General features: G+C 46.0%; 1 protein-coding gene across 1 annotated transcript; it reads left to right on the top strand.

Annotated features, from left to right (window-relative positions):
• On the top strand, positions 1 to 26,833 carry NIM1K (NIM1 serine/threonine protein kinase). Its single transcript, XM_010832802.1, has 3 exons — positions 1 to 987; positions 22,622 to 22,890; positions 25,970 to 26,833. The coding sequence occupies exons 1-3, from the start codon at positions 696 to 698 to the stop codon at positions 26,717 to 26,719; spliced, it is 1,311 nt and encodes a 436-aa protein (XP_010831104.1). The 5' UTR covers positions 1 to 695; the 3' UTR covers positions 26,720 to 26,833.
• The last annotated feature ends 313 nt before the right edge of the window (positions 26,834 to 27,146 follow it).

Below are 27,146 nucleotides of genomic sequence, written 5' to 3'. Positions count from 1 at the left end.
AATTTTTGAGACTGCTCACGGCTTAGAGGCAAGCTCGTCTAAATTAAGGCTGGCTAAGGTGGCATTGCAGGGATTTAATCCTCCTCTAGCTGCCCGTGTGACCGGAAGGCTGATTTGCAAGTTTCTTCTTTCCTGGGGTCTGGATTGTCAGGTCTCCTGGGACCTGCGACTTGACAGCAAAAGTGCAAAATGAAGATCAGAGATAAGCACCAGCAGCGGGGACCTGGGGGCCTCCTGGGGGCTTTTACACACCAGGGCAGAAGATTTTCTGACCATCAAAGGAAATAGCAAACTGGAGCCTTTGTTTCGGGACAGAGCCACCTACCACAGAGCATCAGCACAGCCGGCCAGAAAGTTCTTGGAGCCTGATCAAGGCTAGGGTACCTGGATGCATGCCTGATGGTCCAGTTAGAGCGGGGAAGTTCACTGTGAAGGAGGGTGTGAAATGTCTCGAGTGAGGCGGGCAGCTTTGGGCTTGGCTGGGTAGGCAGTGCTGGGGTTGGTCTCTGCCTTTGGCTGACTGAAGCCCAGAAAGGGGTTTGCGCATCCAGGAGTCTTTGCACAGCTCGCAAGGACGCAGGGCCCTTACAGCCTTTAAGTCCCATCTCCCATCCCCCTTGAGCCCCTTCCGCTCCTCCCCATCCTGCCCTGCTTGGTGCCTCTGCTGAGATGGAGAGGTGAGCCTGCCGTGGACGATGACTGCTGTGTATGTGAATGGAGGCGGCCTGGTGAACCCCCACTGTGCCAGGTGGGGTCGGCGGGAGAGCGAGGAGAGTGGCTGTCAGACGGAGTGTGCCAAGGAGGACGAGGAGGGAGAGCCTCGCCAGCTGACACCCTTTGAGAAGCTGACCCAGGACATGTCCCAGGATGAGAAGGTGGTGAGGGAGATCACTCTGGGCAAGCGGATCGGCTTCTATCGCATCCGAGGGGAGATCGGAAGTGGGAACTTCTCCCAAGTCAAGCTGGGGATTCACTCCCTAACCAAAGGTAGGAACTGACCTCTGAGGGTGATGTCCAGGGTGTGGGGACCTGATTTGAGGGGCGGGTTAGGAGTCTGGGGCCAGGGAAGCCGGTGAGGCAACTTCACTGAGTCCCTGCTAAGGGCAGGCATTAGGGCAGCTGCTGTCTGTCGTTATCGCAGTTCATTTTCACAGTGACGGTGTGAGCGCAGTGTTTTTATTTTCACTTTATAGATAAGGAAACTAAGATCCAAAGAAGTCCAGTGTGGCTTTAGCTGTTTCATCTTAGGTGATTTTGACTCCAAAAACTCTTCTGCTATACCATGCAGCTGAACTCAAACACTGAGGGTGTTCTCTCCAGTTATAAGCCTTGGAGAAGCCGAGTGGAGTGTGGCTTGATCCCAAGGCCACTCACGTTCCAAGTCCTTCTTTGTAACTTCTGTCTATATTTGTGTGTCAATACCAGTGGCACAGGGACCCTCCCGGATGGTCAGTGGATAGTGGGGTCCAGCCTCTCCTCCTTACCTGAGGCTGCTGCATCTGTGAGGTTAGGGGAAAAGGGACTTGATCTCAGGATCTTCTCTGCTTCATCTGCCCTGCACCAATTCTCACTGTTGTTAGCTCCTTGCTTTCTAGCACAGACCAGTGCTTGCTTGACTGCTGGCCCCTCTGGACTCTAGACCAGCAGTGCCCACTGCCCTGGCCTCAGGAGCTGTGAGGAGAACCCACGTGGGCACTTCTCCAAGTTACCTGGAATTTAGCTAAGCTTGGAGATCGACATAATGGAGTTACAAGACAGAAAAAGAACACCTGCAATTCAGTATCGTCTATTGACTTTTTTTTTAATTTAATTTATTTTATTTTATTTTTTAACTTTACAATATTGTATTGGTTTTGCCATATATCAAAATGAATCTGCCACAGGTATACATGTGTTCCCCATCCTGAACCCTCCTCCCTCTTCCCTCCCCATACCATCCCTCTGGGTCGTCCCAGTGCACCAGCCCCAAGCATCCAGTATCATGCATCGAACCTGGACTGGCGATTCGTTTCATATATGATATTATACATGTTTAAATGCCATTCTCCCAAATCATCCCACCCTCTCCCTCTCCTACAGAGTCCAAAAGACTGTTCTATACATCAGTGTCTCTTTTACTGTCTCATATACAGGGTTATTGTGACCATCTTTCTAAATTCCATATATATGCGTTAGTATACTGTATTGGTGTTTTTCTTTCTATTGACTTTCTAAAGCCCATGGGCTCTGCTCTCTCCCTGAGAGTCCCATACTGATATTTATTCTCCTTGGATCTAGGCTGCCACCACGTCTTCAAGGGTGTTCTTTCTTATGTTAGAATTTTCTTTTCTCTTCTTCTCTAACCTCCAATCCCATTCCACTCTCATCCTTGTTGGATCCCTATAGAGAAAGCAGCACACACACACACACTCCCCCCCACAATCCACCCCCACACCCAAGTCACTGCAGCGTCCCCTTCTGTCTTGCTCTGAGCCCGAGTGTCTGGGTTCATGCCTTCACATCTCGGCTACTCATCTTACCTACCTGGGTGCATGACAGCACTGCTGTGAGCCTTGGGTTCCTCACTGACAGAATGCAGCCAGGGGCACTGATTACATAAAACTAAATCTAGTGTGTGTGTGTGTGTGTGTGTGTTAGTTGCTCAGTCATGTCTGACTCTTTGCAACCCTATGGACTGTAGCCGTCCAGGCTCCTCTGTCCATGGAATTCTCCAGATCTAGTGTGTGTGTGTGTGTGTGCGTGTTGGTTGCTTAGTCGTGTCCAACTCTTTGCAACCCCATGGATTGTAGCTGTCCAGGCTTCTCTGTCCATGTAATTCTCTAGGCAAGAATACTGGAGGGGGTTGCCATTTCCTTCTCCAGAGCATCTGATCTTCCCGACCCAGGGATCAAACTTAGGTCTCCCACATTCAGGCAGATTCTTTACCATCTGAACCACCAGGGAAGCCTATAGGATTTAAATCTAAATTAGGACAGATGTTGCTTTTCAATGGTCTAGAGGAGAAGTGAAGGGTAAAAGAATTTTTCAATGGTCTAGAGCAAGAGTGAGGGGCAAAAGAGAAAACACATAGGGAGAGCTGAGGGGCTGGAGACTGAGACAGCAGTTGGAAGACTTGATCAGGAACGGGAGACAAGAAATTGGATAAACACAAACCAGGAGAGGAGTTCAGAAAGGAGAGAGTACCCAAAGTGGCAGAGAGGACACAGGGGCTGATGTCTGAGCAAAGCCTACTGGATGTGGCCAACATGGAACTCCTTCCTGAATGTGGGTTCAGATATTCGATTCTAAGGGAGAGGAAGCAAGAGAGAGTGGAAAGAACGTGGGCTTCAGAAACAGACAAATCTGAAAACATGCACTTCAGAGCATGGGCTTCAAATCCTTGTTCATTCACTTGCTAGGTATCTGACTTTGTGCATATTATACTCATTCTTTTGGTCCTTCAGTTGCCTTAACTGCAAAACAGAGATAATTATTCTTAGAATTGTAGGGGAAATTAGGAATAACATAAACTCCATGGCACACAGTAGCCACTCAATAAATGGTAGCTATCACTGTGCACGTCTATTTTTTACTTAAACTTATTTCAGATGGAAATTTGATATTAATGTCTTGAAAATCTGTGATTAGAAGATAGTGGTAAAAGTAATACAAGGCAAACAAATTTAAAAGTTGTATTTATTTTTCCAGCTTTATTGAGATGTAATTGATGTACAATATTAAGACGACCATGTTCTGATTTTATATATGTATGTCCTGCAAACTGATTACCTGGATAAGGTTCTTTAACACATTCATCCCCTCACATACTTACAACTGTGTGTGTGTGTATAGTGAGAACTTAAAAATCTATTTTCTTAACAACTTTCAAAAAATTTTAAACAGGGGATTCTCTGGCATTCCAGTCATTAAGACTCCACGCTTCCACTGCAGGGGGCAGGAGTTCGATCCCTGCTGAGGGAACTGAGATCCCACAAGTCACCCAGGGCAGCCAAATTTTTTAAAAAATTTTAACAATATTTTATTTAATGTCCTGCTGCTGCTGCTGCTGCTAAGTCGCTTCAGTCGTTTCCGACTCTGTGAGACCCCATAGATGGCAGCCCACCAGGCCCCGCCGTCCCCGGGGTTCTCCAGGCAAGAACACTGGAGTGGGTTGCCATTTCCTTCTCCAAAGCATGAAAGTGAAAAGTGAAAGTGGAGTCACTCAGTCATGTCCGTCTCTTAGCGACCCCATGGACTGCAGCCTACCAGGCTCCTCCCTCCGTGGGATTTTCCAGGCAAGAGTACTGGAGTGGGGTGCCATTGCCTTCTCCATATTTAAAGTCCAAACTATGTCAAATTATTGTCCAAACTATTGTCATTTCAATGTGTATCCAATATAAGAAATTACTAATGCAATATCTTACATTAAAAAAAATTTTGTTTAAAGAAACTTAACAAGTGACTGAAAGTAATTTAAAACATGCCAAAAACCCATCTGAGTTTCTCTTTACCTTACCTAGGAGAGTTAAGGAAGAACTCTTAACTGATACTCTTAGCTCCTAAATGATACGAAAATAACATTTTTATGCTGTGGTTCGGTGCTATTTAAGGCTGTTTCCTTGCACTAAAATCACTGCATGCCCCACGAGTGTTCCAGGTTCCGCTTTGGGAAACACTGACCTCATCTCATCCTCCTGTGTTTTACAAGTGGGAGTTACAGAGGTTCCGGAGTGGCTGTCCTGAGGTCACGGGCAGAGGCGGGGTTAGAACTCAGCTTCCTTTTTGCTGCACCCAAGCTGCCTCAGGATTTTGGTGCAGTGATGGGGTGACTCGTGTGCAGGGGAACTTTGTGGCCCCACATCGGGGTGGTGGAGCCAGGTTTCAGGGATGGAGGTTACCCTCTCCACCTCCCCTTTCTCTGGGACCACATGTTTTCTCGTTCTACTTCCTACTTCTTTCTGCAGAGTGGTCTTCTGTGCTTAATTATCCAAAAGCACATCACCAGCAATGACTGTTGCCCGTATCTATGTAATCTCTCAGCTTTATTGCCCATCTCCATCTGACCAGTCTCATCCTATTGCAGCTCAGATTTTAAAGGGAGAGAATATAAGTGCTCACTGGCCAGCCGGTGATGGGCCGCCCTGAGTCAAGAGCCTGCCTGGGTCAAGTCAGTGGCAGCCCCTTGGGTCACAAGGCCCACCTCACTGTCAGAAAAGCCCAAGGTCCAAAGAAGCATCTCTGAGAAGGGAGAGTGGAGAGCACTGCGAAATGATAACGTATCATCACAGAGACTGTAACCAGCTAAGCAGGGAACTGCCACTAGCCAACGGCAGCAGAGCATCTGGTTCTGTAGACACTGTTATGTGAGGAGGACAGAAGAAAGAGGATCAACAATTGGCATTTACATAGTGACTGTCATCTCAAATGCAAAGGCTACTTGCCTGTTGTGTTACAGAATTAACTTAACTCTAGCCCCTTGGGTTTCAGAGAGCGTGGCTTTTCCTGCTTGTGCAGATGATGCCTCCGTGGCCTCACTGTCATGCTCTCCTCACTCATAACCCTCTACAGAGGAGCCTTGTTATCAAAGGTCCAGTGTCACCCTCTGCTTATGGAATGGTACGGGAGCAAAGGAGGGAAAGACGGCTAAAAGCACAGGAAGAGGAAAAATCAGTTCAACAATTATACATATAAACAAAAGCCAGAAATTGTAATGGCAGGTCCCTGCACATGCTGTACTGATGCAACAGGAAAATGAATCCTGGACTTCACCTCCTAATTATGGACTTGTCCCCTGATGGCCTCATCCTGGTCCCATGCTCATCTCTCCTCTGGTTCTCCTGGAAGTGAGCCCAGGAAAGAATAGGAAGGTGAGAACAAAAGAGACTGAGAGCGTGAAGAAGGGGACCCAGATGCAAATTGATGTGAGGATGAAGAAAGAGCCAGGCAGTTCATGTATTGCTGCCGATACTGCTGCTAAGTCGCTTCAGTCGTGTCTGACTCTGTGCGACCCCATAGACGGAAGCCCACCAGGCTCCCCCGTCCCTGGGATTCTCCAGGCAAGAACACTGGAGTGGGTTGCCATTTCCTTCTCCAATGCATGAAAGTGAAAAGTGAAAGTGAAGTCGCTCAGTCATGTCCGACTTGTAGCGACCACATGGACTACAGCCCATCAGGCCCTTCCATCCATGGGATTCTCGAGGCAAGAGTACTGGAGTGGGGTGCCATTGCTTTCTCGGAGTTCATGTATTAGGAAGCAAGAACTCAGGGAAGATGCAGAGTGAAGACCAGAATACTGTGGGACTTCCTGGTGGTCCAGTGGCTAAAACTCTCCTGGTCAGGAAACTTAAGTTCTAAGTGCTGAAACTAAGAGTTCACGTGGCGCAGCTAAAGATTCTGCAAGATTGAGGGCAGGAGGAGAAGGGGGTGACAGAGGATGAGATGGTTGAATGGCATCATCAACTCAATGGACATGAGTTTGAGCAAACTCCAGGAGATAATGAAGGACAGGGAAGCCTGGATTTCTGCAGTCCATAAGGTGGCAACAAGTAGGACATGACTGAGTGACTGAACAACAATGCTGCAGTTAAGACCTGGTGCAGAGACAAATATATATATATATATATATATTTTTTTTTTTTTAAAGGACTGTGACTTGTGACAAGAAGGAGGACATTAGCCTACCTGGAGGGGACTGGGATAGAAAGACAGAGGGACTACCTCTGAAATCTTCGCCTCTACAATGGGGGAAGATTTATCAGGGAGTGGTTTAACCTTGCTGAGAATTCCAAATACCCTATCCTGTTACCAAGCCGTGTCAGATGACATCGTCTGAAGAGCGACTTGTTTAAATATGGTTCCCATACAAAGCCAGCTGGCCCAGAATTGTCATCAGGTTTTCTAGGAAACATGGACAATCTGGATAAGATCACGGAGGAGATTCCCAGGGAAATGGAAGGTTTCAGTGCCAGGGGTATCTTCTAAGACAGTAGTTTATAAAAAGGTGCCCGCTGCTCATGATCCCTTGGGAGAAGGCTCCATACAGGCCCCCCGCTGGCTGGAGTTTATTTTTATAGCTAATGGCTCAGATTCCCTTGGGCCTTGCAAGAAAATAGAGCAGGCTGAAACCACCATGAGTCCCATTTTAGCTGATCAGAAATTTCTCAAAAGAGATGACACACTCAGCTTCTGAATATTTTATGTCCCATCTGTTGCCTCAATCAAAAGCAAAAGCGGCCACAGCGCCTGGCCCTTTCTCTGATGCTGCCCTTCCTGACCCCTTCTTCCCTGTCTTCTTCTCTTTCACTCGAGTCTCGTGTTTCTAGAACCCTTTCTCCTTCTCTCTTGATTTATTTATTCATCGGTTCATTCATTCTTTTTTTTTTAAAAGTATAATTAACTCTCCTGTGCCTTGCAGAGGTGAATAAGATAGGGTTCTTGCTGGACAGGAACTCTCAGTAAGTTATGGAGACAGACAGGAAGCATTTGATAAGTGCTGTCACAGGGTAAGGGACAAAGGGTGTGCTCGACTGAACCTGAGATCAGGAAAGGGTCAGTTGATCAGGAAAGGCTTGTGTTATGTCTTGAGGTTTGCGGAGAAATGCTACAAGGGGAAGGGAGATGGCAGGCAGAGAGAGATGTTAAGTGAATGGAGGTATGAGCCAGGGTGAGGAGTGTTTGGAGATTTAAAAGTAATTCAGTGAGGGGGACTTCCTTGGGGGTCCCATGGCTAAGATTCTGCACTCTCAGTGCAGGGGCCCAGGTTCAATCCTTGGTCAGGGAACTAGATCCCACCCCCTGAAACTAAAGATCCTGCTTACTGACAAAAATCAAAGATTGAGGGTGCCGCAACTGAGACCCAACACAGCCAAATAAAGGAATGGAAAGTGAAAGTGTTAGTTGCTCAGTCATGTCTGACTGTTTGCGACCTCATGGACTGTAGGCCACCAGGCTGCTCTGTCCATGGAATTCCCCAGGCAAGAATACTGGAATGGGTTGCCATTCCGTTCTCCAGGGGCTCTTCCTGACCTAGGGATCGAACCCGCATCTCTTGTATCTTCTGCATTGGCAGGTGGATTCTCTTACCACTGTGCCCCCTGGGAAGCCTCAAAAGTGATTAATTATTATTTTAGTGAGGAAAATGAACTGAAGTTGAGGACTGCCAAGAGTCAGGGATGTCAGAATCAAATATTAGTCTAATGGTCCAGACAAATGACGATGTCCATCTCAACTAAGGAAGTGACAGTGAGGATGGAGAGAAGAGGATGCATTTGAAGACTAGTTCAGAATATTGGAAAACCTGTGGTTGACTGCATGGGGAAGAGCAGGAAGGGACAGGGAGGGGAAGAATTTAAAATGTCTCCCACGTTTCTGGCCTCAATGATTTATACTGAATAGTGACTACTGGAGAAGAAATGGATTTGAGACTGCAGATTTTGAAGCCCTGACTTGGAGATACACAGAGGTCATGAAGTAGAGGAACTAAATGACCATCTTGGAGCCCAAGAGAAAGTTGAATGAATAATAAAAGTTTGGAGCCTAACAAATCCAGATAGAGTGAAAGTCTTGTGTGTCCTGGTCACAGGCTCCTTGGTGTCAGACACTGTGTCTTATAGATCCTCAGACTTCCCCCACATTCAGTATAAGTAATAAGCATTCAAACAATACTTGGTGAATTAAGTCAGTATAATAACGTCCTCTGAAAATCCAGTGGTAGTGAGAAGAGATGTGGGAGGGAGCCATGCAGGGCAGTACTCTCTGGTGGGTTCCTCATGCTGTGATCTCCCAGGAGAACAGAGCTGGAAGACTCACACAGGCTCTAGTAAAGCTTAATCAATAAGGCCTACTGGTGTTTATTTTTTATTGTATTTTAAAATATTTATTTTTATTTATTCGGCTGCATTGAGTCTTAGTTGCTGCACTCGGAATCTTTTGTTGCAGCACGTGGGATCTAGTTCCCCAACCAGGGCTTGAACCCGGGCCCCCTGCAGTGGTGGCACAGAATCTTAGCCACTGGACCATCAAGGAAGTCCCCCAACTTGTTTTTAAAGACAGTCTCTCCTTTTGGGTACATTCATTAAAATAGCAATTTAAAATGATGTTTGCTGGATGCAACTAGAGATTATTGTACTAACTGAAGTAAGTCAGAAAAAAGAAAGACAAATAATGTATGATATCACTTTTATGTGGAATCTAAAATATGGTGCAAATGAACCTATCTACGAAGCAGAAACAGACTCATAGACGTAGAGAATCTACTTGTGGTTACCAAAGGGGTGGGGGAGGGGAGGGATGGACTGGGAGTTTGGGATTACACATAGAGTGGATAAACAGGGCCCTACTGTAGAGCACAGGGGACTACATTCAGTATCCTAGGATAAACCATAATGCAAAAGAATGTTAAAAATAATGAAAATATGTGTATAAGTCATTCTGCTGTACAACAGAAATTAACACGATATTGTAAATCAACTGTGCTTCAATTAAAAAATAAATTAAAGGGACTTCTCTGGTGGTCCAGTGGTTAAGACTCTGCCTGCCAATGCAGGCAATATGCCTTGCAGCAACTAAACCCCAGCGCCACAGCTACTGAGCCCGTGCACTCTAGAACTCTCGAGCTGCAACACGAGAAGCCACTGCCATGAGAAGCTCACACACCAAATCGAAGACCAGCCCCCACTCCCCTCAACTAGAGAAAGCCGGAGCACAGCAACGAAGATCCAGTGCAGCCAAAAAAATAAAGTAAAAATAGATTAAATTATGTTTTCTTGCTTTAAGAATAGTTAGTGGCTTTGGTGAATCCATCCTAAAAAAAGTCCAGAATTACTATAATAAAAGAATGTTCTATATTTATAATGCAAAAGACTAAAAATAATTTATATGATCCAATGATACAGGCATGCTCAAGGACATTAAAGCAAATATACTGGGTGGAAGTCACACAACTATTAAAAAATCACGATTATGGGGAGTCTGTAGTAACATGGAAGATGCTTGGGACACGATAGTAAATAAAAAAGCAAAATTGAGTTTATACTTCAATGGGGATACTTATCTTGGACTCTTGTGAGCATTAAATGAGGTCACTTATTCAACAAATATTTGTTGATCACCTCCCATGTAACAGGCACTTTTCTAGGGACTGGAAATATAGCAGTGAACAAAATAGACAACAGTCTGTCCTGTGGAGCTTATGCTCCAGTGGAGAGAGACAGACAAACATAAGCCAGGAAAATATTCATTATGTTATGTAGTGATAAGAGACAAGAAGGAAGATAGAGCAGAGGGAAGGAGGTGGAGCCTTGGGGACTGCAGTTTTAGACAAGATGCCCAGGGACAGCCTTCCTGAGGAGGTGATCACTGAACTGAAGAGAATGAGGAAACTGGCCATGGGGTCCATGGGGGAACATGGTCAGGCAGAGGGGACAGTCCTCAGAAGAGCATCAAGGTGGGAGAGTGCCTGTAATACTCTAGAAATGGCCAAGGCAGGTCACGGCGGAGAGCAGCAGGGACCAGATTATGGAGGGCTAATGTGCAATACCGCATTGTCAGGATTTTGGCTTTTTCCTACAAGGGAAACCAGAGCCCTTGAAGGGAGCAGAGAAATGATGCGACCCGGCTTATGCTTAATAGGATCACCCTGGCTGCTCTGTTGAAAACAGGCTACAAGGGGTCAGAAGCAGAGATCAGCTGGGAGCCTATTATAATCCAGGCAAGAGAGAATGGTGGCTTGGGCCAGGAAGGGGGCAGTGAGAGGCTGAGAAGGGGCTGGCTTTTGGCTATATTTAGAAGTAGAGATAATAGGATTTGCTGACAGATTGAAAGTGGAGTGTAAAAGAGAAGAGTCAAGTACTCAAGGTTTTTGACTGCAAGAATAGTTTCCATTTATCAAAACTGGGAAGACTGTAGGAGGAACGGGTTTGGGGTGGAAGAGATCAGTATTGAATGTACACGTTGGACGTGCCTGTTACACAAGCACAGCAGAGGCTGTTGGTGCTTCACTTGTGCCTCTTTGGGTCTTACCATCTCAGGGCATGCAAGCCGGGCCTTCATCTCTCATCTCTTTGCCTCTGGGCTTTCTCTAGCTGCTGGAGCTGCTTTTCCTGCATGCATGGGAGGCCAAAAATACAGGGGAATTAACATCTGTCAAGAGCATCCGACAACCAGTTACTGGAAGTAACTGATGTGCCCCCCGCTCTCTCACACTTCTCATCAGTCAGTCAGTTTAGTTTAGTTGCTCAGTCGTGTCTGACTCTGCGACCCCATGAATTGCAGCACACCAGGCCTCCCTGTCCATCACCAACTCCCGGAGTTCACCCAGACTCACGTCCATCGAGTCAGTGATGCCATCCAGCCATCTCATCCTCTGTCATCCCCTTCTCCTCCTGCCCCCAATCCCTCCCAGCATCAGAGTCTTTTCCAATGAGTCAACTCTTCACATAAGGTGGCCAAAGTACTGGAGTTTCAGCTTTAGCATCATTCCTTCCAAAGAAATCGCAGGGCTGCTCTCCTTCAGAATGGACTGGTTGGATCTCCTTGCAGTCCAAGGGACTCTCAAGAGTCTTCTCCAACACCACAGTTCAAAAGTATCAATTCTTTGGCTAGTAAAACTCAAATGATAACTCGCAGCAGGATTTTTGGTGGATGGAAGGAACAAAAAAAAATCCCCAGTAAAAAATGAAGCAGTCAGTGCCATAAGCCTCATGGATCAGTTTATTAAAGGGTAACTTACTCATAAGGTGGGATCAGGATTGGACAGACAATGATCTGGAAGCATTTGTAGGGTGTACTCTGCACTGCCAACCGGCCACTGGGACAATTTTAGAGCCAATCTAGGATATGGGGGTATGTATGTGCTTAAAACAGCAAGTGTATTCCTGAATCAAGATGATTGAAAGGGTAACGAGTCTTGTGGGTACCAGGAATATGTCAGCAAAAGTCTTCATCATTATTTGGTAACTAACAGAGCATAGAGGCCACCTGGACTTAACAAACCTTAAACAATATCTATGCGGTAGAAAATCCGCCTGCCAATGCAGCATACCCGGGTTTGATCCCTGGGTTGGGAAGATCCCCTAGAGAAGGAAATGGCAACCCACTCTAGTATTCTTGCCTGGAAAATCCCATAGACAGAGTAGCCTGGTAGGCTACAGTCCTGGTAGGCTACAGTCTGAAAGAGACACAACTTAGCGACTAAACAACAATATTAACTACAAAGCTCTTGACAACAGAAAAGTGATTTACTGCATGGTGCAGTCCTGGATAGGGTCGGTGGAAGGACATGAGGAATTGTATGGGCCCAGGATGGTGTCAGTTATGCTAAGAGTCATACAGAATTAACTGGTAACTTGCTTAGTAACACATCCTTAATTGGCTGCCTTTCCTTTCCTCTCTCACTTCCTCATTCTTCTACCACTGTTTGCTGGGTACAGCTGTACCATTCCTCATCAACTGTTTGCAGTTGAATCATTACCTCATGATCTTCTTCGGAGCCCAAACTGAGACAGCCACATGGAGAGGTCTTGTAGGCAGGTGTATATATGAACCTGGGATCACCAAGGAAATGATTGTAGAGATGGCCAAGGACTGAGCCTTCAGGTGTCCAACATTTAGAGGCTGGGCAGATGAAAAGAACGCAGCAAAGGAACCTTAGAAGAAGTGGCAAGAGGTAGGAGGAAAACCAAGAGTGTGTTTCGTCAGAAACTCAGTGCAAAGATGTTTCTAGGAGGAGGGATGAAGCCTGAGAACTGGCCATTGTTTTTAGCAACTTGGAGATCATCGGTGACCCTGAGAAGAGCATTTTTAGTAGCATTATCTCTTAGGCTTAAGGTATAATGAGGGTGGGACTTCCCTGGTGGTCCAGGGGTTAAGAATCTGCCTTGTAATACAGTGACATGAGTTTGATCCCTGGTTGGGGAACTACGACCCCACGTGCTGAGGGGCACCTAAGGCGGCAGCCACAACTACAGGAGCACGTGCACTGCAAAGAAGAGCCCGAGTGCCGCAACTAAGATTTATTTGGCAACTTAGCCAAATAAATAGATAAATTAAAAAATACATATAGTGGGAGAACTGGGACAGTGACATAGGACCAACTCTTTAAGGGAGCTTTTCTATACAGAGAATGAGAAAAATAGGCCTGATGTTGAAGGGGGAAGTGAGGTTTTTCTGTGACTTCTCAAAAACTTTTAAAACATGTTCAGTGTACATAAATACACAAATGAAGTTTTTAAATCTGAAATATTCAGTTAAATGAATTTTCCAAACTAAAAAAGACCTATATAACCACCACCAAGTTCAAGAGAAAACATCCCCAGTACTTCAGAGGCTCCCCATCCCCACTTCTATTTACTACATCCCCACATATAACTGGGCTTTCCTGGTGGCTCAGGGGTAAAGAATCCACCTGCCAATGCAGGAGACCTGGGTTCGATCCCTGGGTCGGGAAGATCCCCTGGGGAAGGAAATGGCAACCCACGCCAGTATGCTTGCCTGGGAAATCCTATGGACAGAAGAACCTGGTGGGCTATAGTCCATGGAGTCTCAAAAGAGTAGGACACAACATAGCGACTAAACAAGTGTAACCACTCTCCTGACTTTTAACATCACAGATTACCTGTAAAACTTTATGTAAATGACCTCATATAGCGTGTCTTCTTTTTTGTCTTCTTTCATGTGCTCAATGTTAAATTTGTGAAAACCAGGGACTTCCCTGCTGGTCCAGGGGTTAGGACCCAGCACCCTCACTGCCAGGGCCCCTAGTTCAATCCATGGTGCAAATCACACAGCAGAGCCAAAAAAAATTTTTTCTGGCGGGGGGAAACCATTCATATTATTTTGTGTAGTTTAGGTGCTTCATTCTTATGCTATACAGCAGCTCATTGTATGAATATATTATAATTTATGCCATCTATTGTTGATGAACATGAGGATAGTTTCCAATTTGGGGCTACTATGAATAATGTTACTATGAATATTTTAGTACAGTCTTTTGCTAGCATGTATGTATTTTTGTTGGGAAGATTTTTCATTTTTCTTAGATGGGTAAATAGCATGAATGTATGCAGATGGAAAAGATTAAGTAGAAAGGTTAAAATTGATGATGCAGGAGAGAAGAAAGAAATTTTGGCTGCCCATTCTTGAGTAGATGAGAGTAGATGGAATCTATTCAACAGGTAGAGGCGTCTTAGCCAGGCCTTAGGAGCAGGGACCATTTATCCAGAAGAACAAAAAGGAAGACAGAGTTTATGAGCACAGATTCAGGTAGGTTGGAAGACTTGAGGAAATTCTCTTCTATTGCTTTCTTTACTCAATACAATAGAAAGCAAAGTCATTCAGCTATGAGCAAGGAGAGAAAGCATCAAAGAACTGATGGGAGAAAAGAAGCCATGAAAGTACCATCTAAAAGTGTAGGAGTGTTATTGGACCAGACAAATAAAGTGTTTGCCAGGAGCATTAAAGACGCACCCGAGGTTATAAATCATGAATTCAAAGTGAGACAAGCCATCATGTCACTGCCTGGGTACAGGCAGAGAGTAGGTGAGAGGCTGGGTGTGACCAGGTATGTTTTAGCTGAGTGAACAGGATGAGAGAGAGAGCAGAGAGGCTGAGGGAGCACACAAACCCATGCCAACAACAATAAAGATGCTTCTCCAACACATGCCATCATCCTCCCAGTTCCTCAACCCAGAAACCTTGACCTCTTCTTCAACCCTAAACCTTAGCTGAACCCCGAGTCCTACTGACTCCGCCTTCTAAATATCTCACCCTTTCCTAGTTGATTAAGCTGTTGTAATCCGTCTCCCTCATCCATGTTTATCCACACGGCAGCCAGAAGTGATCTTTTAGAAAATGCAAGCCTGGTCATGTAAGCTAGCTCTCTGCTTGAAACTTTCTAGTGGTTTCTTTTGGTTACCAGAGGGGAAGGGTAGGGGGTGGAGGGGATAGTTAGGGAGTCTGGGATTGACACTGCTATATTTAAAGTGGGTAAGTAACAAGGCCTTACTGTGTAGCACAGGGAACTCTGCTCAATATTATGTAACAACCTAAATGGGAAAATAATTTGAAAAAGAATGGATATGTGTATAACTGAATCACTTTGCTGTTCAGCTGAAACTAACACAACATTGTTGTTGTTTATCAACTATGTGCTGTGCTGTGCTTAGTCTCTCAGTTGTGTCTGAATCTTTGCAACCCCATGGACTGTAGCCCACCAGGCTCCTCTGTCCATGGGGATTCTCCAGGCAAGAATACTGGAGTGGGTTCCCATGCCCTTCCCCAGGGGATCTTCCCAACCCAGGGATCGAACCCAGGTCTCCCCAGATTCTTTATCGTCTGATCAACTATACTCCAATATAAAATAAAATAAAGAAAAAAAAAAGAAAAGGAACTTTCCCATGGTTTCTCTGTGTCCTTAATCTGAGGTCCAGAATATGACTCAGGGACTTTGGTCCTGACTGACTCTCTGGCTTGTTTCTCTGTGTCCTTAATCTGAGGTCCAGAATATGACTCAGGGACTTTGGTCCTGACTGACTCTCTGGCTTGTTTCTCTGTGTCCTTAATCTGAGGTCCAGAATATGACTCAGGGACTTTGGTCCTGACTGACTCTCTGGCTTGTTTCTCTGTGTCCTTAATCTGAGGTCCAGAATATGACTCAGGGACTTTGGTCCTGACTGACTCTCTGGCTTGTTTCTCTGTGTCCTTAATCTGAGGTCCAGAATATGACTCAGGGACTTTGGTCCTGACTGACTCTCTGGCTTGTTTCTCTGTGTCCTTAATCTGAGGTCCAGAATATGACTCAGGGACTTTGGTCCTGACTGACTCTCTGGCTTGTTTCTCTGTGTCCTTAATCTGAGGTCCAGAATATGACTCAGGGACTTTGGTCCTGACTGACTCTCTGGCTTCATCTTGGTTTATCTTTTCCTTCATTCCCCATGTGCCAGCTCCATGATCTTCTTTCAGTTCCTCAAAGGCAGTGGTCTCCAAAGTAGGGTTCATGTACCCCTGGAGGTGCCTAAGTGGGGGTGCCAACTGGGATGAGGGAGGAAAATACTAAAGCCTTTTTTTATATTTGTAATTGCATGGTTTTTAATATCAATGATTACATATACTAACAGTGTGTATATTTATAGTTACAGTTCACTTACAGTTTAGTCACAGTCATGTCCAGTTCTTTGCGACCCCATGGACTGCAGCACGCCAGGCCTGCCTGTCCATCACCAACTCCCGGAGTTTACTCAAACTCATGTCCATTGAGTCAGTGATGCCATCAAACCATCTCATCCTCTGTCATCCCCTTCTCCTCTGACAACACGTGGTCCGCTGGAGAAGGGAATGGGAAACCACTTCAGTATTCTTGCCTTGAGAACCCCATGAACAGTATGAAAAGGCAAAAAGATATTAATAGTGCATGCATCTAATTTGTAAATATACATATATTAGAGCAGTGCTTAAAAATGTTTTATTAGTAAGGGAAGCTAATCAAAAAAGTGAATAGACTAGTCCCCTAAGGTGTCAGGGGCTTTCCTGTCTCAAGGTCTTTTCTCCTATACATCCCTATACACCCCTAAGTATATATCCACCTCCATATATATATATATATATATATATATATATATCTCCTTATTGCTTCTCCCCTACTTTCCTCTAATTAACACTTAGACTCCAGGGAAGGTGTTAAAAAAATCTTCCCTGACTCCATGACTCGGGGTATATCCCCTTGTTTTTCACTCTACTGCATCCTGCTCTCTTACCCCACAAGCCTGCTGTGCTGGACATCTCCCATCTGCTCCCCCAGGTCCATTTTCCACCCTTCATTTTCCACTCTGTCCCAGACTATAGTCCTCTAAGTTCCAGCTAAGTTTGGTTTGTAGGGAGATCTTGCAGGGGATCAAAGGAAGGAGAGCAAGAATCTGAGCTGTGTCCCCCCAGCCTGACTGTGAGGTTGATTCGGGCCAGCTATACTCTGGAAGAACGGTCGTGGCTCCTCTCAAGGCAGCTGCCTCTACACAGCACTCTCTAGGTTCTAATATCTTTTCCTTCCCCTTATCTCCTTGGTCCTAAAGACAGATTTTTGGTTGATCCACTCTAGGTTTGAAAAATTTGAATTAGTTGTTGACACTTAATGATTAGAATGATTGCATTACAATTCCGATGTCTCTTGAAAAACATTAGATTTGACAACACTGAGTCTACATTCCCAATAGTAACAATTGTCTGAAGTTGAGTAGCAGCTGCCTCTTTGCTTTGAGGCATGCATTCTTCAGGACGCCACAGTCCCCACTACTCCCTGTTGTCTTACAGTAAGCCTGCCACCTTATTTCCACCCTAGCCTCTAGAGACATTTAAGTTTGCAAGCCCTGGTTTAAAGAATGTGTCAGTCTTTTCACTAAATTTGGAGAAAGGGGAGGTTTACCTTTCAAATTTCTCTGCTTCTTTCTTTCTCCTCTCTGCCACTACCCAGGGAGTCCTCTCTCTGCCATTGCTATCATCACCTCCAAAAACACTGCCCTTAGGCATCCTCTGCTCCTATCCATTCCCCATACTGCAGCCTGAGTACCCATTCTAAAATGGGAATCAGGGACTTCCCTGATGGTCTAATGATTAAGAATCCACCTTGCAATTCAGGGGACATGGGTTCGATTTCTGGTCAGGGAGCTAAGATCCCACATGCCTCGGAGCAGCTAAGCCCTCACACCACAACTAGAGAGCCTGCACATTCTAGAGCTTGTGCTCCACAACAAGAGAAGCCTTCAAGCTGCAACTAGAGAAATCCCATTCACTGTAAGGAAGACCCAGTGCAGCCAAAAAAATTTTTTTTAAAAAGAATAAAATGGAAATCAGATTATAACAATCCCTTAAAACCTTAAAATGTCTTCCCACATTTTAAGAATAAATGTTAATTTATGTTTTATTCTTCTCTAAAAATAAAGGCAATTAAAAAAAATTTGAAGTACAATATTATAATGGCCTTACAATATTATAATGGGCTTCCCTGATAAAAAAGAAATTATATTACTTTCAGGTATACAACATAGTGATCCAATATTTTTATACAATACAAAATGATCACCATAAGTCATCTGTCACCATATAGAGTTATTATAATATTATTGACTATATTCCCTAACCTATATATTACATCCCTGTGACTTTTATTTTATAACTGGAAGTTTGTACCTCGTAATCTGTCCTTGTCAATTGAAAATGAAAAGCACAGCCTAAAAGTTGAGAATAATCTTTTATTCAGCAGACAAAACTGAGGACTTAAGTGGGGGACACAGTCTCTCAGATATCTCTGAGAGATTGCTCTGAAGAGGTAGAGGAGGAGCCAGAATATATAGGAGTTCTTGCAACAAAGACCAGGTAGTCAGAAGTCCAAAAGATTACTGTTAAAGAAAACCAGATATCCCAAGTTAAGGAATTCAGCGTTTTTCTATGTCTGGGAAGATGCAAGAGTCTGGACTCATTGAAACCATTCCTCGGATATGCACCTCAGCTAATGGAGCCATTATCCTGTGCTTTCTCCTCCTGAGTCTCCTCGGGTGCAGGGGGCTGGGGTTGCGGATGGGGGTGACTTCGGGGTGACTGCTTGATGGCTGGCATCCCATTTCCGTCCCCAGTTCCCTCAGGGCTCACCTTCAGCGGCTGTAATGTGAAGGCTTGATGGCTGCAACATTCTTTACTGATAGGTCAGGCAACATTTTTTTTCACATATAACCTATTTCTTCATTTCCTTCCTCCAAAGCTATATTTCTTTCTTTTTAAAAAATATTTCTTTATTTGGCTGCATCAGGTTTTAATTGCAGCATGTGGGATCTTTTGTTGAAGTGCACAGGCGTCTCTCTAGTAGTCGTGGCAGGGCGGGCTGGCTTAGTTGCCCTGAGGCACGTGGGGGTCTTAGTTCCCCAACCAGGACTCGAATTTCCCCTGCCTTGGAAGGCAGATTCTTAACCACGGGACCACCAGGGAAGACCCAAGGCTACATTTCTTGAAATAACTTCGAAGGCTCTGGGTCATGTGACACCTGCCTACTGCTCCGGGCTGGTTAGTGACTCCTTCCCCTCCACCGCCCACCCCGCCGCCCCTTCAATTCCCAGTGTCCAACATAGTGGGATCTTCAAACACAAACACGACATCTTGCCCAGACCTGGCACGCTGTCTCCTTCCCATGGCCAGGTATTGGGCCTCCTTCCTCACTTCCTGGTCACAGGGTGTGTCACTTCTTAATGGGGAGCTGTCTGTTCTCCCATCTGCACCCCTTCCTAACACATGCCACAGTGTAATAAGGTTTTTCTCAAACCCTCTGTCTCATATGTCTGTCTTCTTCACCATCTGGAACACAGTAGGTACTGCCTGAACGTTTGTTGAAGGAGTGGACTTAGAGACCTAGTTCTCCATGGAACTGCGATTTCTACCACTTAGTGGCAATCCAGAACACCAGGGATTTTTAAATGTTTTCTATGATTATTCATTAGTGTTAGAGGAGGCATGGTGGAGGAAGCAGGTTGGGACTAGAGTGAGCAGGCATACTGCTGCTGCTAAGTCGCTTCAGTCGTGTCCGACTCTGTGCGACCCCATAGACGGCAGCCCACCAGGCTCTGCCATCCCTGGGATTCTCCAGGCAAGAACACTGGAGTGGGTTGCCATTTCATAGGGTGTAGAATTTCAGGAAGGGCTTCCCCTCACAGCTCCTCTCTTGCCTAACTCTGACCCCGGCCCTGGGAGGGCAGCCTCTGCTCACAACCACTCAGGTATACAACTGAAAAACCAAAACTAGGATGGTGTTTAAAGGGCGGTTTGAGACAGCGCCTGACCTGCACGCAGTACGAGGAGCGAGCGTGCCGCTCCCGGGCGGGAGGGGGAGACAGAGGAGGACCCGCACCTGAACTGAAGCCGGGCGGGCGCTGGGAGGACCGGGCGGAGAGGCGGCCTCTCCTACCGGCAAGCTGCCAGACTGAAGGACGGAATTCACTATTCTCGCTCTTAAAAACAACAGCTCGCGCCCTACCTCCAGGTGATCTGCCCGACCCAGGGATCAAACCCGGTCTCCTGCATTGTGGGGATGGCTTTACAATTCCAAGTGTACTAAAAAACCATGGAACTGCACACTATGGGTGGATTGTGTGCTGTGAGAATTATAAAAAATAAATAAATAAATAAAATAACAGCTCGCCTAACGGGCTACGCAAAACCAAAGTTTCTGTTTCAGGTGAACAGCTGCCCGGATTCTTAATCCCAAAGACTGAAGAGTAGGAAAGCCACGACGAGAGAGGGGACCTCTACCCCACCTTATCCCACCCCCCGTACCCCGGGGGGATAGCCGGGGCTGTCCGTCCCTCTGCCTGGAGCATGGCCTGCGGAGGGAGGGCGCGGAAGCCCCCAGGGTTCCGCTCGGTAGAGCCTCCCCCAAGATGTTGCGATATTGCGGACGCCCTGAGCCAGCGTGGTCACATCAGGCACCGGGAAATCCTGCCGCTGTCTTCTGGGAGACCTATGACCTACTTTAACAAAACCACTGACACTCTTACTTTAAACTAGCTGCTTCTATTTTCACGACTGTAAGATAGAAGCTCAGCTGGTAGCTCAGCTGGTAAAGAATCCTCCTGTAAAGCAGGAGATCCCGATTTGATTCCTGGGTTGGGAAGATGCCACGGAGAAGGGTTAAGTTACCCACGCCAGTATTCTTGGGCTTCCCTAGTGGCTCAGAGTCCACCTGCAATGCAGGAGACCTGGGTTCGATCTCTGGGTTGGGAAGATCCTCTGGAAAAGGAAATAGCAACCCACTCCAGTATTCTTGCCTGGAGAATTCCATGGACAGAGGAGCCTGGCGGGCTACAGTCCATGGGGGTCACAAAGAGCGGGACACGACTAAGGGATTGAGGACACACACTGTGCCAAAGTTCTTCAAAGCAGTTGTTTTTCAAGTAGGTCAAATAGGAGCCTTGCCATCCTGTGTTCTCAGAAGTTTTCTTGCCTGGAAAATTATCAAAGTCTGGTCCAGTTTGAGCAAAAACATGAAGTGTCAGTTTTTAGTAGAGATTCATTCATTTTCAAACATTAACCATTTTTAATACGTAATTCATTGATGTTAATTGTATAATTAATTGTAGGAAAATTAAAAAAGGAAAACCATCCGTGATCCCCCTATTAATAATATAACTATTCTAAGCATTTGGTGTATTATCTTGCCAGATTTTTTTCCTATGCAAATGCATATTTGTGTTTTTCCTCATGTTCTTTGTTTTTAATGTTTATTTATTTATTGGTTGCGTGGAGTCTTTGTTGCTTCATGCAGGCTTTCTGTAGCTGCACTGCACGGGCGTCTCATTGCAGTGGCTTCTTGTTGCAGAGCACAGGCTCTAGAGTGTGGGGTTCAGTAGTTTGGCTCATGGGTCTAGTTGTCCTGCAGCATGTGGGATCTTCCAGGACCAGGGATCCTACCCATGTACCCTGCATTGGCAGGCGAATTTTTAACCACTGAACCACCAGGGAAGTTCCCTCACATGTTCTATATTGAATATCTTTCCATGTCTATCAATAAAGATCAAGATCATTATTTTAATCACTGCACATACCATTTTGATAGCTCTGTACCATTGTGGAGATAGGTGAACCACATTTTATTTTAACTATATCTCTCGCTAGACTCCTAAGCTGTTCTCTGTATCACCGAAGTCTTCTTACACAAGCAAGCTTGTATATGCATCAGATTATTTAAGATTAACTGCCAAAATGGAAAAAGTCTGGGTAAAGTATTCGACCATTTTTAAGGCTCTCAAGATGTAAAACCAAACTACAATCCAGAACCATCTTACCAACTAGTCCTCCCACCAGTGGTACCTTGCAGTGCCCATCTCCTCATGGCTCTCTAACACTTCACCCACACTGAGCACTGATGCTTTCCATGCTGGTACATGGTGTGCCAGGCACTGACAACGTCAAATCAGAATGCAGCCCAGGCAGGAAGAGGGTAGGAAGAAGAAACGAGTAAGGAGTCATCATTTTCAGGGCAGGGTGCTGAGATTATTGTATAGAGAATACACAGAAATTGGATGTCATCTTCCGGGGACAGGTGTCATAGAAGGCTTCCTGGAAGAGGTTGTTTCTGAGGCTGGCCGTGAAGAATCATCTGTCATTAACCAAGTAAAGATAGGGAAGGAGTGATGAGCCAGATAGAGAAATACTCCTGGTGGACGCAGGTAGAGAAGAGATCTCAGGTGTGAATGTAAAAGACCTTTTCAGTGAACTGCAAAGCATCCTGTAATGAACTGAAGGGTACATGGGGAGGTGGGGACCATGGACAGGAATGATGGGCAATGAGGCTGAAGGGGTGGCTTGGACCTGATCAAGAGAGTCTCTGTTGGCTACGTAGAAGTGCTTTATCCAGAAAACTGGATAAACCTCACCAAACTGAAACCTCCTGGGGAGGCAGAAGTTGGCATTAAAACCTATACATGGTAGAGTCATACTGATCCCAGGGACCAGCACTGATGTTGAACTCGGAAATTGCTAGGAGCTCTCTGAGCTATAAACAGCCACTTAACCTCTTTGTCTATTAAAATAAAAATAAAGGGACTAGGTTCCTTCCAGTTCTAAGCAGCTATGAACTCAGGCACATCCTTTGACTTTTTTTCTTTTTTTCCAGAAAAAGTGGCTATTAAGATCCTGGATAAGACCAAGTTAGACCAGAAAACTCAAAGGCTGCTATCCCGTGAAATCTCCAGCATGGAAAAACTGCACCATCCCAACATCATCCGCCTTTATGAGGTCGTGGAGACTCTATCCAAGCTCCACCTGGTGATGGAGTATGCAGGGGGAGGGGAGCTCTTTGGGAAGATCAGCACGGAAGGGAAGTTCTCAGAACCAGAAAGCAAGCTCATCTTCTCCCAGATTGTGTCTGCCGTGAAGCACATGGTGAGCAGGGTGAGGAGGGAGGATCTAGCTCCCATTCCCCCCACAATGGAAGCATGGAGCTTTAGTTTACCGTTGTCTAAGCCAGCAGTCTTCAAACTTTTGGGCACTGGGGACTAGTTTTGTGAAAGACAAGTTTTCCATGGACCAGGGCAGGGGGTGGTTTCAGGATGGTTCTCATAAGGAGCTTGCAACCTAGATCCCTCCCATGCACCGATCACAGTAGGTTTCGAACTCTTTTGAGTATCTAATACCCTTGGCAGAGCTCAGGCAGTAACGCGAGTGACAGGGAGCAGCTGTAAACACAGGTGAAGCTTCACTTTATTACCCGCCACTCACTTCCTGCTGTGCAGCCTGGTTCCTAACAGGCCATGGGCCAATACTGGGAGTCAGGGCCCCCTGATCTAAGCATCCCCGAGGGCTTCAGTCCTTTATAAGGGCAGATAGCAGTCCCTTCCATGAGAGTCAGATGTCTGGCTGGGATTGTGCTCCTGACCTCCAAAGCGATGCCCAGGGGTTTCAGTTACATTTGTAGCCTCCTGGCTTCTGCGGAAGTTGGAGGAGTCACTCTGAGCAGCCAGACGACCGATACCCATTCCCTGGCCACACCCATTCCTCCAACCCCGTCTTCTGGTACTCAGAGAGCTGGCTTCTCGCTGCTTCTTGGCCTTGCCTTCCTTCTGTGTCTAGGATGCCCTCTCCCCGCTTATCACACCTCACAGTCCCGATATCATCCACACTTCATGACCCAGCTCAGCTTGTCTCTGTGAAGCTTTCTTCAGTCTGGGCTCAGCCCGCACTGATCTTCATGCCTTTGGTGAACTCTTCTAGTTCTTCTGCCTCTGTGCTCAGCACACTAACACTTGCTTGTGTCTTTCTGATTTTAGTTCTCTGATTATTTCTTTAAATAAATCTGGTTTCCGTAAGCACACTCCCCCTGATTCTCCTGTGTCCTCTATCAACAGCCATATTACTGGGCACACAGGAGGAATCAGACTTGCAGTCCTGACCACCACTTGTACTACTCTGTTAGTGCAGAAGTTTTGGCCACCCTCTTTGCCCAGCCCTCAAAGTAACTGGCAGGAAGAGACACTTTTCTGGGATCTGTGTTAGCTGAGAAGCTGTATCTTTTGCTCCTCTTCTTGGATGTCGTGAGATAAGAACTGGAATCAGTGAGCTCCTGGCCAAATTATTAGCAGGGTATTAGTGCCCTAGGGACCCCAAGATCACATTTGAGAGGGAGAGGGGGAAGAAAAAGAAGTGAGCAAGGGAGAACCTAAGCCTGATAGTGGTGGCTGTGGTACCACCGATTGTCACCTAAGTGACTCTGTGCTGGGGTGGACCTTCCCCAGGCCGAGAACTAAGCCGGACCTATACCACGCACAATGGTGAAGCTCCAATACTTTGGCCACCTGACGCGAACAGCCAACTCATTGGAAAACACCTTGATGCTGGCAAAGTTTGAGGGCAGGAGAACGGGACAACAGATGACGAAATGGTTGGATGGTATCACCGACTCAGCAGACATGAGTTTGAACAAACTCTGGGAGATAGTGAAGGACGGGGAAACCTGTACTGCTGCAGTCCATGGAGTCACGAAGAGTCGGATATAACTGAGCGACTGAACAACAAATACCAAGCAGTGGAGCAGATGGTCAGAGTCTTCCACATTCTACTCAGAAAAGAGATCTGGCAGGAGAGCAGAGAGGATCCAGCAGTCGAGAATGCAGACTGAGTCCTCTGAGGCTCTATACCATGACTTTCTCCAGCTCTCAGGTCTCCAAAAAGAGAGGATGACAGGCATAGATCTGGATTTTATTGGGTTTGCTTCCTGTATGCCGGGACCATGCTGAACACTGCAGATACAGCATCACATTCAGTTCTCACAAGAGCTTTGTGTGTGTGTTAGTTGCTCAGTCTTGTACGACTCTTTGCCACCCCATGGGGTGTAACCCACCAGGCTCCTCAGTCCATGAGATTTTTCCAGACAAGAATACTGGAGTGGGTTGCCATTTCCTTCTCCAGGGGATCTTCCTGACCCAGGGATCGAACCGGGGTCTCCTGCATTGCTGGCAGACTCTACCATTTGAGCTACCAGGGAAGCCCATACAAGAGCCTTAGGAGGTGGTTCTCAGTGTTCTGTTTTACAAAGAAGGAAGCTGACATTCACATACACAACTGGCATAGTTGAACCTAGAACTAATAAAAATGTCAGGCTCCGAAGCTTGGATTCTTACCCCGGAAGGTCCATCTGGAAAAGCAGCATTAAACCATTTCCCAAGTGCCCTTGGCATTAAACTGGTCAAGAGTCTTCAAGCTTGTCTGGATCCAGAATGCAAGGGTGGGATGGGATCTGCTGCCAGAAACTTGTCCACTATAAATTGCTCCCTTCTACTGAATTGTATAAAGTTAGAGGAGCCCATCCAAAGGAGCAGGGGTAGGGGGTCGGAGGAGGGCTCTTTTTCTTCTTGAGGCTGGCCCTAGTCGAGAGATTGCTCAGCCAGGAAAACCCGCATATGGTCTCAGAGGTGAAGGATTAACTGTCTCATTGTGTTTCACAAGATCTAGGTCTTTCTCGTTCTCTCTCTCTTTAGTCACTAAGTCTTGTCCAATTCTTGTGACCCCATGGACTGTAGCCTGCTAGACTCCTCTGTACATGAGACTCTTCAGGCAAGAATACTGAAGTGGGTTGCCATTTCCTTCTCCGGGGGATCTTCCTGACCCAGGAATTGAACCCAGATCTCCTGCATTGCAGGCAGATTCTTTACCAACTGAGCTAGGAGGGAAGCCCATTTAGGCCTTACTTTTGGCACTAATTCCTAAGTCCACGTCAGGGACAGACTCCAGCTTTGACTCCACAGAAAAGAACCTTTGGTCTGCTTGGAGGGTACAGGTGTTACATTTGGCTAAAGGTTATGCCAGGGCAGCTTGCAAGGTCTGAGATCTGATATGACTTAAGTTGATTTCCATTGAATTTCTGTTGTTACACCAACATCACCTCACTGTTTCAGAGCAACTGCTGCATCTTTAATGTTGGCTTTTACTTTGAGAATGACTTTCCCTCCTTTGTCTTTTTCCACAGCATGAAAACCAAATTATTCACAGAGATCTGAAAGCAGAAAATGTGTTCTATACCAATAATACTTGTGTGAAGGTGGGCGACTTTGGATTCAGTACAGTCAGTAAAAAAGGTGAAATGCTGAACACTTTCTGTGGGTCTCCACCCTACGCGGCGCCTGAACTTTTTCGAGATGAGCACTATGTCGGCGTTTATGTGGACATCTGGGCCTTGGGGGTGCTTCTCTACTTCATGGTGACTGGCACCATGCCATTTCGGGCAGAGACCGTGGCCAAACTGAAGAAGAGCATCCTGGAAGGCACCTACAGCGTGCCTCCACACGTGTCGGAGCCCTGCCTCCGCCTCATCCGGGGAGTCCTCCAGCCAGTACCCGCCGAGAGGTACGGAATCGACTCCATCATGAACAATGAGTGGATGCAGGGGGTGCCATATCCCACCCCTTTGGAGCCTTTCCAGCTAGATCCCAAACATTTGTCAGAGACCAGCAGCCTCAAAGAAGAAGAAAATGAGGTCAAAAGCACTTTAGAACACTTGGGCATTACGGAAGAGCACATTCGCAATAACCAAGGGAGAGATGCCCGAAGCTCCATCACAGGGGTCTATCGAATTATTCTGCATAGAGTCCAAAAGAAAAAGGCTTTGGAAAGTGTTCCAATAATGATACTACCAGACCCTAAAGACAAGGACCTAAAGAAAGGATCCCGTGTCTATAGAGGCATAAGACACACATCCAAATTTTGTTCAATTTTATAAATTGCATTAGATTGCTGGTAATTAACTAAGATCGTTGTTGCTGCTTTTAAATTTTTTTCACCAACTTGAGTGGAGACTTTTTGTAAGTTTTAAATAAATTTAAATTTAAGATATGCATTTCCCCCTGCCCCTCCCAAACGTTTGTTAGCTCAGATTCTAGCTTGGTTTGCAATCTTGTCTTATTCTCAAACTCTAGCCTTCATTCAGTTAATCGAGGAATATTTACAGTGCCAACCACGTGCTACGCACGATTTAAGGTGCTGCAAAATAGGATGGCCAAGTATCCCCTAGAGGTGTGGGTTTGAACCCCACTGCTGAATGAATTTCCCAGCTAGCTCAATGGTAAAGAAGCTGTCTGTCAATGCAGGAGACACAAGAAACATGGGCTCAATCCCAACGATCCCCTGGAGGAGGAAATGGGCAACCC

Source organism: Bison bison, unplaced genomic scaffold (assembly GCF_000754665.1).
Source record: "Bison bison bison isolate TAMUID 2011002044 unplaced genomic scaffold, Bison_UMD1.0 scf7180017862275, whole genome shotgun sequence".
Classification (NCBI taxonomy): domain Eukaryota; kingdom Metazoa; phylum Chordata; class Mammalia; order Artiodactyla; family Bovidae; genus Bison; species Bison bison.
Note: the sequence above shows the minus strand (reverse complement) of the source record. Positions and strands in the feature narration are given on the sequence as shown.